This window comes from Oncorhynchus gorbuscha, linkage group LG20, assembly GCF_021184085.1.
Source record: "Oncorhynchus gorbuscha isolate QuinsamMale2020 ecotype Even-year linkage group LG20, OgorEven_v1.0, whole genome shotgun sequence".
In the NCBI taxonomy this organism is placed as follows: Eukaryota; Metazoa; Chordata; class Actinopteri; order Salmoniformes; family Salmonidae; genus Oncorhynchus; species Oncorhynchus gorbuscha.
The window spans coordinates 15,141,289-15,155,755 of record NC_060192.1 but is presented as its reverse complement, the minus strand read 5'-3'; the positions used below and the strand labels follow the sequence as shown (position 1 = coordinate 15,155,755).

General features: G+C 42.1%; 1 protein-coding gene across 1 annotated transcript; it reads right to left on the bottom strand.

Moving 5' to 3' along the window:
• Positions 1–249: 249 nt before the first annotated feature.
• LOC124007133 (F-box/WD repeat-containing protein 5-like) lies at positions 250–13,565 on the bottom strand. The gene is made up of 9 exons (XM_046317460.1): positions 13,331–13,565; positions 12,184–12,379; positions 11,674–11,831; positions 10,952–11,135; positions 7,635–7,783; positions 7,023–7,334; positions 1,999–2,327; positions 1,566–1,778; positions 250–1,267 (listed from the first exon to the last, which is right to left on the bottom strand). The coding sequence occupies exons 2-9, from the start codon at positions 12,368–12,370 to the stop codon at positions 994–996; spliced, it is 1,806 nt and encodes a 601-aa protein (XP_046173416.1). The 5' UTR covers positions 12,371–12,379; positions 13,331–13,565; the 3' UTR covers positions 250–993.
• Between the last annotated feature and the right edge of the window lie 902 nt (positions 13,566–14,467).

Sequence of the window (14,467 nt, the reverse complement as noted above, 5' to 3'; positions counted from 1 at the left end):
CTAAATAACCGACTGTGGAGATGGAGAAAATACAAACTACCTGAAACATAATGGATCCTTTGACATTTACATTTAAGTCATTTAGCAGACGCTCTTATCCAGAGCGACTTACAAATTGGTGCATTCACCTTTGACAAAACTTATTTTGCATCTGTCCTAAAGAAATTGTGGTAACTTAATATGTTGACCGTCTTTGGTTGAGTACTTGTGTGTTTGGCTCTGATCATAACTGAAGACAAGGAACTCAGATTGAACCTATCATGAAAGTGATAGAAATGTCTTATTTATTTTTTTTAAAGTCACTCAAAGCTGGCGTAAAGTTGCAGAATAGCCAGTGATAACAAAACAAAAAACAGACATTTAAAAACAAACTTTTACAACATGTTTTTATGCATGACGAGAGCTGGGATAGGTCTCTCCAATCAGAGGTCATTTCAGATGTCATGATTGCAGATCTGCGGACATCACCAATGTGATGGTACAACCCAACATAAAAAAACGTGAAAGAATATATATAATTACTCGTATTGACAGAGCGAAATACATAAAAACCGAAGACAAGAAATGGGGTGATCTTTGACCATATTTTAGTGTCTCCTTTTCCTTTAGTGAACAAACTATCATTTTCTCTCCTGAAGTCCTCTCCAATGTTTCTTCTCCAGTAGTTCATTCAATAATTGGAAACATGTTCGTTAAATAAAATGAATGTCACACCCCCCAGACTTTGCAAAGGTCCAGGAGGAACTTGTCTGATCTTCACTGTAGGAGAAATTCACCTTGCTAGGTGTCACCTTAAATAATGACATTTATGGAGAGGACTGTTGCACCTCCTTCTGGCTTACCCCAGCTCTCACATGTACCACAATGTGTAGGCAGCCATAACACAGTGAGTTCAAGGTAAAAGTGTGATTTGCCCACACTGAAGATAACTACTGGAGAGTGCGTCACCCATGAGTCTTTCCCCCCACTATCTCCAGTCCCCTTCCGCCTGTCTCAGGGTTTCCCGTTGACAGAGGTGGTCTTCTTGTTGCGGCCCAGCCAGGAGAGGAGGCTGCGTGGGCGTGGGGGGCGGGCGGGCGTCTGGGCCAGGCGGACCATGCGTGGCGAGCGCCAAACCTTGATGGTGGAGTCGTCGCTGGCGGAGAGCAGCAGCTCCTGGTCGGCCGGGCTGAAGGCCACAGAGTTGACCACGTCGTCGTGCTGCAGCCGCGCCAGGCAGATGTTGTAGTGGCGGTCCCAGATGTAACCGTGTTTGTCCTCTGCACCACTAGGGGGAGAGCGATAGACCAGTCACTGGTGAATAACTAAAGTAGGTGATTTCTGTGCTCAGTTCAACTTCGTAAAACTAATTCTGAACAGGATTACGGTGTTATCAAATCAGAAAATCTGCATATGGTAAGACATGTCCTTCATATAATCCACACAATTTCTCCCTGTTAGTATCGGACACAAACGCCCAATACCTTTACACAGACAACTTTTAAAAAGGGATCTGAAATTCTTTATAAAACACCATAGCGACCACATACTGCCTGTAAATGTTAGAGCAGACTTGACATACGTACCTGGCCACAAAGTCTCTGCTGACGTCCAGGAAGATGAAGAAGCACTCGTCGTTGGGCGTGAAGGCTCGGTGGGCCCTCAGGCTCCGTCTCTCCTCCCGCAGGCTTTTCAGGTCAATAACGTGCAGGTCGATCTCCTCGGCAATGGGGGGCGGAGACATGGGGTCAGAGATCACGCAGCCCACCGGCCAAGCCCGACTGTTCACATACAGATACCTGGACAGACGGACAACAGCATGGACATACTTGTTCAAGGTGTACTTGTTCAGCATTATAAACAAAGTGAGGAAAGCAAGGTGATTTGCAAAACAAATAGTTACTATGACAGTCATTCAAGGGGTTTCAGGTACACTACTCCTGCAACATCTTTGCCCCTGTAGCCATGCCAACCAAGTTATCCAGCCTCTTCACACTACTACTCATGACTAACACTCACCTGTGGTCTGGAGACAGACCCATGCCGATGATGTGGCCGTGAATGTCAATCACATGGTCCAGAGAGTCAAAGAACTCGTCAGTGCTGCGCTCCTCCCCCAAAACAGGCCCAGATGTGGTCATCTGGTCAGGCATGATCCGCTTGATGCCGATCTGGTGGGGGGAGTAGGTAAGGCTGCCGGTGGTGAAGAGCAGGTAGGTCTTATCCTCTTCGTCCCCAGGGGCCGAGGAGAGCACGTTGGGGTCTGGGGCCTTGGTGTGGGTTCTAGCCATGAGCCGGGCCCACTTGGTCTCCAGCTCCCTCACCTCTGAGGCCTCACTGTGACGACCCTGAGAGCACCAGAGGGAGAGGGGAGAAAGGATCAGCGCATACCAAATCAAGATTAGGGACGGGCACAGTTAATCGAATATCTGAACAGATGTTAGTATTCGATTACTTGAGTTGGTCTTTTTTTTTTTTTTATATATTTTTTTGGCCTATTTTGACAATGAAAACATTGTTACAAATGTAATTATCCTTGTGACATTGTTACCTAAAAGGATATACCATGACATTTTAAATACTGAAATGGCTGCATTGCACTTTTTTATCTCAAAGTCAAATCATTTCTGGATAACAATTAAAAGGGGAAATCAGGAGTTGCTACATCCATTTTTGGACTTGTGAATTAATTGTACTCATTGATTTTTAAAAGAATATATAAAACGTATAAATGTCTCATGAGCTTAGTTCCACTGTCATTACCCCAGCTCAGTTGGTAGAGCATGGCGCTTGTAACGCCAGGGTAGTGGGTTCGATCCCCGGGACCACCCATATGTAGAATGTATGCACACATGACTGTAAGTCGCTTTGGATAAAAGCGTCTGCTAAATGGCATATATTATTATTATTATATATTACAATATAAACTTGTTTTACTCCAATGTTTGTTTACAATTCCTTACAAACTATAGCCTCAAAACATGGTTAAAACTATAATTTTGATATAATGGATGGTCAGTCCTTGCATCCATAGCGCTCTATGAACTTGAGTGGTTAAATTTCTCCAGGCCCAACCATCAGCTTTTTACTGAACCAGGGAGACAGCTTTGTTATCGTTTCTACTGCAGATTGCCGCGTCAAGTACCCTACTGTGATTTTGACCATTTCAATTGAAAACAAAAGAAACGCAATTAGCTTCTTAGCAAAGAGCAATATCTCAAGCATGAATTTTGCTAGGACTGTCGGAGTGGTCTGAGTGGGAAACTGAAAATTAGATGTTATTGGCAGAGAGGTTTGGAACTCTTTCTTATCGGTCTATTAATGAATTTACCGCCTGGTGACATCATAAGACAGGCAAAACAGGCTAAAATTTCAAGCAGCATTTTCAAACAGCTTTCACCAAAAGGGGATCATTATCGCAGTATTATTTAAACCTCAATGTGGAAATATACAGTGTACAAAACATCAGGAACAACATGCTCTTTGCACAACAGCTTTCACCTGGTCAGTCTATGATCCCTTATTAAATCCACTTCAAATCAGTGTAGGAGGGGAGGAGTAAGCCTCCAACTACTCTTAAACGCAAGTAAAACTAAATGCATGCTAGTCAACCGATCACTGCCCGCACCTGCTCGCCCGTCCAGCATCACTACTCTGGACGGCTCGGACACGGAATACGTGGACAACTACAAATACCTAGGTATCTGGTTAGACTGTAAACTCTCCTTCCAGACTCACATTAAGCATCTCCAATCCAAAATTAAATCTAGAATTGGCTTCCTATATCGCAACAAAGCATCCTTCACTCATGCTGCCAAACATACCCTCATAAAGCTGACCATCCTACCGATCCTCGACTTCGGTGATGTCATCTATAAAATAGCCTCCACTCTACTCAGCAAACTGGATGCAGTCTATCACAGTGCCATCAGTTGTCACCAAAGCACCATATACTACCCACCATTGCGACCTGTACGCTCTCGTTGGCTGGCCCTCGCTTCATACTCGTTGCCAAACCCACTGGCTCCAGATCATCGATAAGTCTCTGCTAGGTAAAGCCCCACTATCTCAGCTCACTGGTCACCATAGCGGGGCGGCAGGGTAGCCTGTTGGTTAGAGCGTTGGACTAGTAAACGGAAGGTTGCAAGTTCAAACCGCCGAGCTGACAAGGTACAAATCTGTCGTTCTGCCCCTGAACAGGCAGTTAACCCACTGTTCCTAGGCCGTCATTGAAAATAAGAATTTGTTCTTAACTGACTTGCCTAGCACATGCTCCAGCAGGTATATTTCACTGGTCACCCCAAAAGCCAATTCCTCCTTTGGTCGTCTTTCCTTCCAGTTCTCTGCTGCCAATGACTGGAACGAACTGTAAAAATCTCTGAAGCTGGAGACTCATATCATATCACTAGCTTTAAGCAACAGCTATCAGAGCAGCTCACAGATCACTGCACATAGCCCATCTGTAAACAGCCTCAATCTACTTACCTCATCCCCATACAGTATTTATTCAGCTCCTTTGCACCCCAGTATCTCTACTTGCACATTCATCTTCTGCACATCTACCATTCCAGTGTTTAATTGCTATATTGTAATTACTTCGCCACCATGGCCTATTTATTGCCTTAACTCCCTTATCTTACCTCATTTGCACTCACTGTATATAGACCTTTTGTTTTATTTTGTTCTACTGTATTATTGACTGTATGTTTTGTTTATTCCATGTGTAACTATGTTGTTGTATGTGTCGAATTGCTATGCTTTATCTTGGCCAGGTCGCAGTTGCAAATGAGAACTTGTTCTCAACTAGCCTACCTGCTGGCGTCCCACCTGGCCAACATCCAGTGAGATTGCAGAGCGCCAAATTCAAATACAGAAATACTCATTATAAAAATTCAGAAAATATACAACTATTTTACATAGGTTTAAAGATGAACTTATTGTGAATCCAACCACTGTGTCAGATTTCAAAAATGCTTTACGGCGAAAGCATACCTTACGATTATTTGAGAACAAATCATTACAAACAGTAACCAGCCAAGTAGAAGAGTTACACAAGTCAGAAATGGAGATCAAATTAATAACTTACATTTAATGATCTTCACATGTTTGCACTCAGAAGATATTCATTTATTCAATAAATGTTCCTTTTGTTCGATGAAGTCTCTCTTTATATCCGAAAACCTCCGTTTTGTTTGCGCGTTTTCTTCAGTAATCCACAGGCTCAAATGCAGTCACAACAGGCAGACAAAAAAATCCAAATGGTATCCGTAAAGTTCATAGAAACATGTCAAACGATGTTTATATTCAATCCTCAGGTTGTTTTTAGCCTAAATAATCGATAACATTTCAACCGGACAATAACGTCGTCAATATAAAAGTTAGACAAGAAAGGCACTCTCTCGGTCGCGCGCATGAAAAAGCTCTGACACGGCAGGGTCCACTCATTCAGACTGCTCTTACTCCCTCATTTTTCAGAATACATGCCCGAAACCATTTCTAAAGACTGTTGACATTAATGGAAGGCATAGGAACTGCAATTTGAGTCCTAAGTCAATGGATACTGTAATGGCATTGAATAGAAAACTACAAACAAACAAAAACCCTTCTTCCTGAATGGATTTTTCTCAGGTTTTCACCTGCCAAATCAGTTATGTTAATACTCGCAGACATTATTTTAACAGTTATGGAAACTTTAGAGTGTTTTCTATCCAAATCTAGTAATTATATGCATATCCTATCTTCTGGGCCTGAGTAGAAGGCAGTTTAATTTGGGCATGTTTTTCATCCAAAATTCCAAATGCTGCCCCCTATCCTAGAGAAGTTAAATAAAGGTGAGAAAAAAAAGGAGACAGGTTAAAGAAGGATTTTTAAGCCACGAGACACAGATTGTATATGTGTGCCATTCATTGATTGAAAGCAAGACAAAAGATTGTGTATCAAGACTGGTCCACCATCCAAAGGACATCCAGCCAACTTGACACAACCTTGGGAAGCATTGAGTCAACATGGGCGAGTATCCCTGTGGAACGCATGACACCTTGTAAAGTCCATGCCCCAACAAATTGAGGCTGTTCTGAGGGCAACAGGGGATGCAACTCAATACTAATGTTTTGTACACTCAGTGTATATAAAAGAGAGTAAATCACATTTGACTGCACTGGGCCTTTAATTAAAAAAATTGAATGTAGTTTTTATAACGTGCGTTGAGCTACTGCTGCGCATTTATTTCACGTTCACATGCAATCGGAGTTATCGGAAATTCCTAGTTCCAACTCGGAAGTTTCACTTGAACGACCCTCCAAATTAGAATTATAAGTGGACCGAATTGCTACGTTTCACCACTGACTTTTTCAACCAAAAGAAATGAAACATTTGACTGCTACAACCTAATCAATATGGATAACGTAGCTAGTTTGACCATATTGTCAATGTGAAGCAAGCTAACTTTATTATTAGAAATGTTACCTAGCTTATCAAGTTTGCTAGAATCTTATTGGTTGAAGAATTATTCCTGACAAAAAGCATATGAATGAAACAAAATCACATTTCCGACATCACAACTAGGAAATGGGAAGTTCGGACGAGCATGTGAACGCGGCATTATCCCCCCAGTCTGCCCTGACATTGGTATGCTATTTTGCCAGTTCCATATGGCAATTACAGACGTGCAAACTCTGTTAGGTGCGCAAGACTTGAGACCGATCAATGCAAAACACTCACCAGAAAACCTTGACTGAATCAGTTCCATCATGGCAAAAATCAGACTTTTCACTAGCGGAAAAAAGCAGCCTGTTCTCTGCCATGTGCATTTGTGTCATTTTGATTGGTCAAGAGAGTCCAGAGCATTTATTTATATTACATGTTTTGTCATTTCAACTATCCGGATAGTGAAAAAATGTCAAATGCCCATTCCTCATCAGGATGAAGTTATAAAGTGCATGTGGACAAATTACTATTTCGCAGACTTTCCATTTGTTACATAGAAATCCATGTTTTCATACTGGCCTTCTCTACTGTAACACACAACCTTTAGGAGTGCTCACCTGTATGACATGCTCCAGCCCAGAGGGGGTGAGCTGAGGGAGGTGGGCTGTTGAAAGACCCTGCAGTCTCATCTCCCGCCGGCGCTCTTCGTCGTCCTCCTCATCCTCCTCGCTGTCAGTGGTGCCCAGGTCAAAAAGCAGGGGTTGGTGACTCAGGGGCTGGCTCTGACCCTGGGCCTCGTAGTCCAGCAGCAGGTCTGGGGAGTCGTGGCGCCGGCAGTGGGCCACCATCACGGTGCGGATGGTGCTGGCGTTGATGTTCTGGATCTTAAAGAGCCGCTTGACCACGTTGACATTTTCAGACTCCACATCCTGTGGAGAGAAAGGCTCATGCATGAACACACATGGCACAGTGAAATACATACAGGTCATTAGACTGGAAGGAACTTAAGCAAATATACTTAGGGGGCTGATAGCTCTGACTAGAGGAGAGCTGGCATGGACCAAAGACAAAGAAACTGATTAATTCACATTAATTCTGTGTGAGACATCCACAACTTAGCTCAGTTTGACCAGTCCTACAGTGATCCAGTCAAAATGGTCACTATATAAATTGTTCAAGAACTGTTGTCCTCTACCAACCATAACATTTTGAACATGTAGGGGACAGACCTGAAAGGCTTTGTTGAGCCAGAGCACAGAGCAGGAGGTCATGTTGCCGATCCAGTGCAGGTTGCCAGAGATGAGGTGGGTCTCGTTCAGCCAGCAGCCAAACACATCATAGGGCTTGTTCCTCACACGTGACAGGAGGGTGTAGTTCTCTGTGGAGGACAAGACAGTTATGGTTCTCCATGTTTTCCACATCGGATAATGATCACTTAAACTCGATCACCGCATGGGCCATACTGAAAAAACAAGAACTAATTTGCGGGCCAGACAGACTGTTTACATCTGCAACCCAAACTGGACATTGTTTAACCATTTTTTTTTAAATTTGCTGGTGTAAACAGTATAATTTTAAACCGTCCCCTCGCCCATACCCGGGCGCGAACCAGGGACCTTCTGCACACATCAACAACCGTCACCCACGAAGCATCGCCACCCATCGCTCCACAAAAGCTACGGCCCTTGCAGAGCAAGGGGGACTACTACTTCAAGGTCTCAGAGCAAGTGACGTAACCGATTGAAACGCTATTTAGCGCACACCGCTAACTAAACTAGCCGTTTCACATCCGTTACACTGGGGCTATATATAATGTCCACTTATGTACATAGGACGTTGTATATAGCATTAACAAATAATAAAAAATAGCCTACCGTAAAACTTCCATTTATAGCCACAGCACTTATTTACTTAAATCACTGAACACAACAGGCGCTTAGACAGGTTTTTATTTGATACAGGCAACCATTTCCTTAATGCACACAGCTTTCCTAATTAGCATAGTTAATTGTTTAATTTCAGCATTTTAAATCAATTTCTTCATTTCCTGCACCAATGTGTCACGCTTATTTGGTCTTTGTATGCCTTTAATTATTCTGTCAAGGAAAGTTTTTTTTTTTTTCTCCTCCGACTTTGGCTTTTTGGCCAGTTCTTACTTTTGCCACTAGAGTGTGATCAGACAATTTATACGGGTTTGTACCAGACATGCCATGTCCTCAGTTTTTCGGCCAAATAGGGCGACTTTGAAAACGAAGTTGCGGGTAAAAATGTATTGCTCGCAGGTTTCGGGTTTTTGAGCTACTTCTAAATTGTATCGCGGCCTCCATGGAATTTCTCATTATTATATTTCATTGTGATCTGCTGCTGCTGACTATCAGGCAGTGAGAAGGCTGTTACTGAATGAGTGAACGAGTGGTGAAGGCCGGAAGGGTGTGTGTTGAGATCACTGGTTGAGAAAGCGCTGTAGCTAAGTCACAGAGACCGAGCAGCATGCGCGCATGTCGTGACAACTTTTTACCATTTGTAGGTAGGCTATTTAGATTGTCATTATGGAGACACCTAGTACCAACCATTTTTCCAGAAAACATTAACCAGGTAGAACTGATATAACAGCGACAAAGCACTGGAGAATGACTTTAGGCTCACTAGAGCGCTTTAGATACATTCGCTCTGTGGTGGTGGTTTAAAGTAAACTGCATTTTAATGTCGCCTTTTCTGATGGAAAACCGTATCAAGCGAAGGGTTTTATGCGTGCTCACGAGTTCTAAGGTCTCAAGAGCTGCGCGAGTGTAAACTTGAAATGAAAGTTATGGAACTCCTTCTTGAGCTTCTGTTATGGGGAATGACTGATTAAAATGTGGAGAATGATACATTTGCATCTGTTGGCCATCAAGTTGGCTATTTATTTATATGCCATTGTAGACTACTGTAGCCTACCATTTGATACAATAAATATGTTGAAATTACAATATGCTGGAGTCATTGCAAATCAATTTGTGCCACTTGTGTAGCCTACATGGAGCAGGAGAACGGATTTAATAAATAGTCTATAACTTCAGTTTGTTGTTGTAGGCTTGTGTTATTATGCAGTTATAAAATGGTCATGTTTAATTCAATTGGAAGTCATCCATTGTGATCATTTACATTTACATTATGGTGACAGATCTATCGCAAATGTATAATTCTCCACATCTAATGTCAGTTTCGTTGTGGATTTTTCCCTGAAATAGATGTTGGCCTACAGGCTACCTGCATCTAGCGCAGCAAACCACAGCAAAGCTGAATTGCAATTATAAACCCAGATTTTAGTCAGTAGCTTATGCCTATTGAAATAAATCTAACAAATAGGCCATTTATAATAGTTTGTAGTCTTAACATCTGACTGCCAGAAAATAGCCTAACAATCAATCATCCAAGTGATTTTTTATTATTATTTATTTATTTTCTTGCTCAGAGATCGACATTCTCTGTCCAACTTTCATCACTCAATTTCTCCTGTTGGATTTATCTATAGTAATGTACGTGCAAACAGGATTGTCAACGTAATTAGAGCAGAAAAAAATCAAAGTTGTCATACCCGTGGTATACGGTCTGATATACCATGGCTGTCAGCCAATCAGCATTCAGGGATCGAACCACCCAGTTTACATTTATGAATGCTGATTGGCTGACAGCCGTGGTATATCAGACCGTATACCATAGGTATGACAGATCAAATATTAAAGATGCACTATGCAGAAATCACACCGCCATTTCCTGATTGCAAAAATGCGAATAGTTTGCCTTATTTTAGTCTGTGACATAATCAAGTATAGTGTAGAGAATCATTGCACAACATAGTGGTAATTTACCCGTGTGTGAATCCTTTATGAAATAATTTTGACAACCAAGATGACATTCTCTGTAGGCTACAGCAATGACTGTTGCAACTGAAACTTGGCAACTACATTTAGCCTACAACACATTTCAACTCCTCTATAAGAGGACAGGCTCATTGTAATGGCTGGATGGAATAAATGAAACAGTATCAAACATATGGAAACCACGTTTGACTCCGTTCCATTTATGTCATTACAATGAGCCTGTCCTCCTATAGCTCCTCCCACCAGCCTCCACTGGTAGTAGTAGCGATGGTCTGGCTTGGGTGTGTCAGAGCAAATATGTAACTTTAAAGACCTGTATTGCATGTAAAAAGACAGTGTGAGGAAATGTTCGTTGCCTAACTGTTAGGGTGAAAATTAAGGTGCGCCTGCGTATGTCATTTAGTGCGCCTGGGTATATGTAATTTCTTCCACATCTATGTCTCACATGAGTCACAATGTCAGTGTGTCGTAACGGCATTTTGTGTCCCAAAACATTTATAATGAGGATAACTTGCGTTTTGAATTAAGTCATTGGTCTTTAAAAAAAGAAAATTGGGGTTTGTGATGCACATTCCAGAAAAATGACCAATGAAAGCACAAGAGAAAGAGCGAATAGAGGAAGAGAGACAAGGAAGGAGACAAAAGCGAGTGAGAAACAGCAGGAGAGTGTGTGTGTGTCCTACCCAAGCTGATGACAGCGATCTCCCCAGAGGAGGAGTGATGAGAGCCCAGGTAGACTCCAGACACCAGTAGCAGGGTGTCGTCAGCGTTGAACTGGGAGAACTGGGTGTAGCCCCAGTTGAACTGGCGCATGCTGGAGCTGTGCACCATGGTGATGGTGCCATCGGGCCGCTCTGTGTCCCAAAGCTGACCAGCAGAGGCAGGTGAGAGGCGGATGTTAGATAATGAGAAAAGCATTATATTGGGGTTGTTAACTGGATTCATCCTGACATTCGTGATTTATAGTTGTTGATTATTATTAATGTACTTATTTGACATTTTTACTGCACTGCTAGGAGCTAGTAACAAGTATGTCGCTGCACCCACTATAACAAGTGTTAAACTGTGTACGCGACCAATAACCTTTGATTTGAGATGTCAAATCTACAGCTACGATGTGCAAATCTCAACAATTACATTTGTTTCCCCTACATCCCATTTTTGGGCACTACAAACTTGAAACTAAGGTCCACAATGGCTCCTGCGCTGTAATATTGACAAATAGCTATATTTTAGTTTTTGCATTACAGCAGACAATGATCCATTTGGGCCATTATGCCAACATTGGTCTTGGGGCAAAAATGTATCCTTGCAACTGTTGTTGTGGAATAGAACATCTTTATTTGGCTTATCCCTGGCACTAGGCTAAAGCTACGGTCTTCTCCAGTCATATAATGTGACGGACCTTGACGGTGCAGTCTTTGGAGCAGGAGGAAAAGCGGTGTCCGCGATGGGAGAAGGCCAGGTGGAGGACCTGGTCATGGTGCTCTTTCAGAGTCTGGACCTCCACACAGGGGATACAGTCAAACAGACGCTTGAACTCCCTGTACCATGACAGAGAAGCTAGGGACAGAGATAGGAGGAAGAAGTCAAACATCTATGCAAATCGGCGACAACAGTACTTCAAGCCACTGCGCAACAATAAGCAACAGTTAACACGAGAACACAAGATAGTGACTCAGTACTGCAATAATTCATACCTCAAGTAGGAGCTGGACAAGTGCACTGTGTGCTGGCCTGGCACATTCATTTTTACAGTAGAATACTTTCCTTCTTTATAAGTTGAAATATGTCCATCCTTTCCTATGATGGAACCATTAATTTGTTGAAATCAACATCATTTCCTGTATTGTTGGGTGTTGGGTTTAAAATGGAATTAACCCAACCCTACTGTCTGGTGTTCTATGTGACCTACCAGGGTGTCTGGGCACAGAGCGGGGGATCCTATAGTAGCTGTAGAACAGCTCCCTCCACAGGAACTCATCTTTGGACACTGCCAACCACTGTCTGCAGGCCAGGCCAGCACTCAGCACAGTGTCATGAGGGAGACGCAGGAAGATCTCAAGCACCAAGCTGTCTGGCAGGGCTGGGCCATCATCCATCCTGACATCCTGTATGGGAACAGCACAGGTAAAAGTGTTCTTCTGATACACACTTTAGGTCAAAGTATTGTTATTAGGCTATACTGTAACACATGCATGACCGCAGCACCCTAAATGTGTAAGACCCTGCCCCACAAAATAACCCTACCTCCCTCTCTCTCTCATTCTATATTAAGTATGACAGCTGAGAGTTTGACAGGAGATCACCACATGGCATGTTTTCCCACTGAGGCCCAACAACCACTTCACTGGACTGGTTGCATGATATCATGAGTTGATTGAATGAAGTGGAATGAACCAGTCATGTTGGTCATTAATATGGAATAATGACAACAATGAATGGGGGCTATATCTATACATTTGTCATTTCCTGAAGAGCTGCTAGCTAACGTTATCTTGCATTCGCAAGTAAAATAACACCCTTCCTGTAACGTTAAACAATACCTAGATACTGTAGCTAACTACATTGCCAACAACAGACAGCAATTTACAATGTAACTAGCTAGTTAGTTAGCGAGGCTAGTTGAGAATTATCAGTTGCATATCGTCCGAGTTGAGAATTATCAGCGATGATGTTAGCGAACTCGCTGCATAGGCTAGCTAAAAGGAACAGCCACGTTAACACTGACAACACCGTTACTGTTTGTTTCGAAATATGTTAGGAATAATACATATCATAAAAGGTAACGTTACCTCGCCAGCTTAGCTACTGGTTAACGTTACGTCACGGGATGCAAAACGGTCACCTCACCAGTTAGCTAACGTTAGCAACCTTCCACAAAAGCTAATTTAGCTAGCAAATAGCTAATCTAACGTTACAAGCTAGCTGTCATTCGTTCCTAAATGTTACTTTGCCAGTTTGTAACGTTATCTTTCCATTACCACATTATTTCAATATAAACTATTCTGGTTTTATTTCCACAAAATAAATTCGAACAATAATATAAAATCGTGACCCACCTGCCCTTTGACAATCTGTATGGAGACAAATCAAATGGCCAGCCGAGGATAGCTAGTCAGAAGCGAGAAAAAAAAAATTAAACAACAATCTTCCGCCCCCGGCGAGACGTCTGGTCGCCCATTAAAATAACCAACAAGTCAATTTCAGAACCCTCGCTACTTCATAGGAAGGGTAACTCAATCAAATACAGAGCGACAGCCTGCCAGTTCCACTGTGGACAACGAATCCCATTGTTAGGGTGGACACATACAGTGCCTTTAGAAAGTATTCATAACCCTTGGTTTATTCCACGTTTTGTTGTGTCACAGCCCGAATTCAAAATTGATTAAATATATATTTTTATCTCACCCATCTACACACAATACCCCATGATGACAAAGTGAAATCATGTTTTTAAAAAGTTTTACCAATTTTTTTGAAAATGAAATACAGAAATATTATTTTTATAACTATTCTCACCCCTGAGTCAATACATTTTAGAATCGCCTTTGGCAGCGTTTACACCTATGAGTCTTTCTGGGTAAGTCTCTAAGAGCTTTTCACACCTGCATTGTACAATATTTGCACATTATTCTTGGTTGTTGATCATTGCTAGACAGCCATTTTCAAGTTTTGCCATAGATTTTCAAGCCAATTTAAGTCAACTGTAACTAGGCCACTCAGGAACATTCAATGTCGTCTTGGTAAGCAACTCCTGTAGATTTAGCCTTGTGTTTTAGGTTTTAGTCCTGCTGAAAGGAGAATTTGTCTCCCAGTGTCTGTTGGCAAGTAGACTGAACCAGGTTTTCCTCTAGGATTTTGCTTTTGCTTTTATTCTGTTTATTTTTATCCCCAAAAATGACGATGACAAGCAGAACCATAACATGATGCAGTCACCATCATGCTTGAAAATATGAAATGTGGTAGTCAGTGATGTATTAGGTTGGATTTTCCCCAAACATAATGCTTTGTATTCAGGACAATAGGCAAAGAAATTAACTTTATCTTCTGAAAACATCAGAAACCCTACCTCTTCAAAAAGGGTATACCCTTTCTTCGGTGGTTGTTCCACCGAGCTATCTTAATATGAATGCACTAACTAAGTCGCTTCGGATAAGAGCGTCTGTTAAATTACAAACATGTAAATGTAGGTAGCT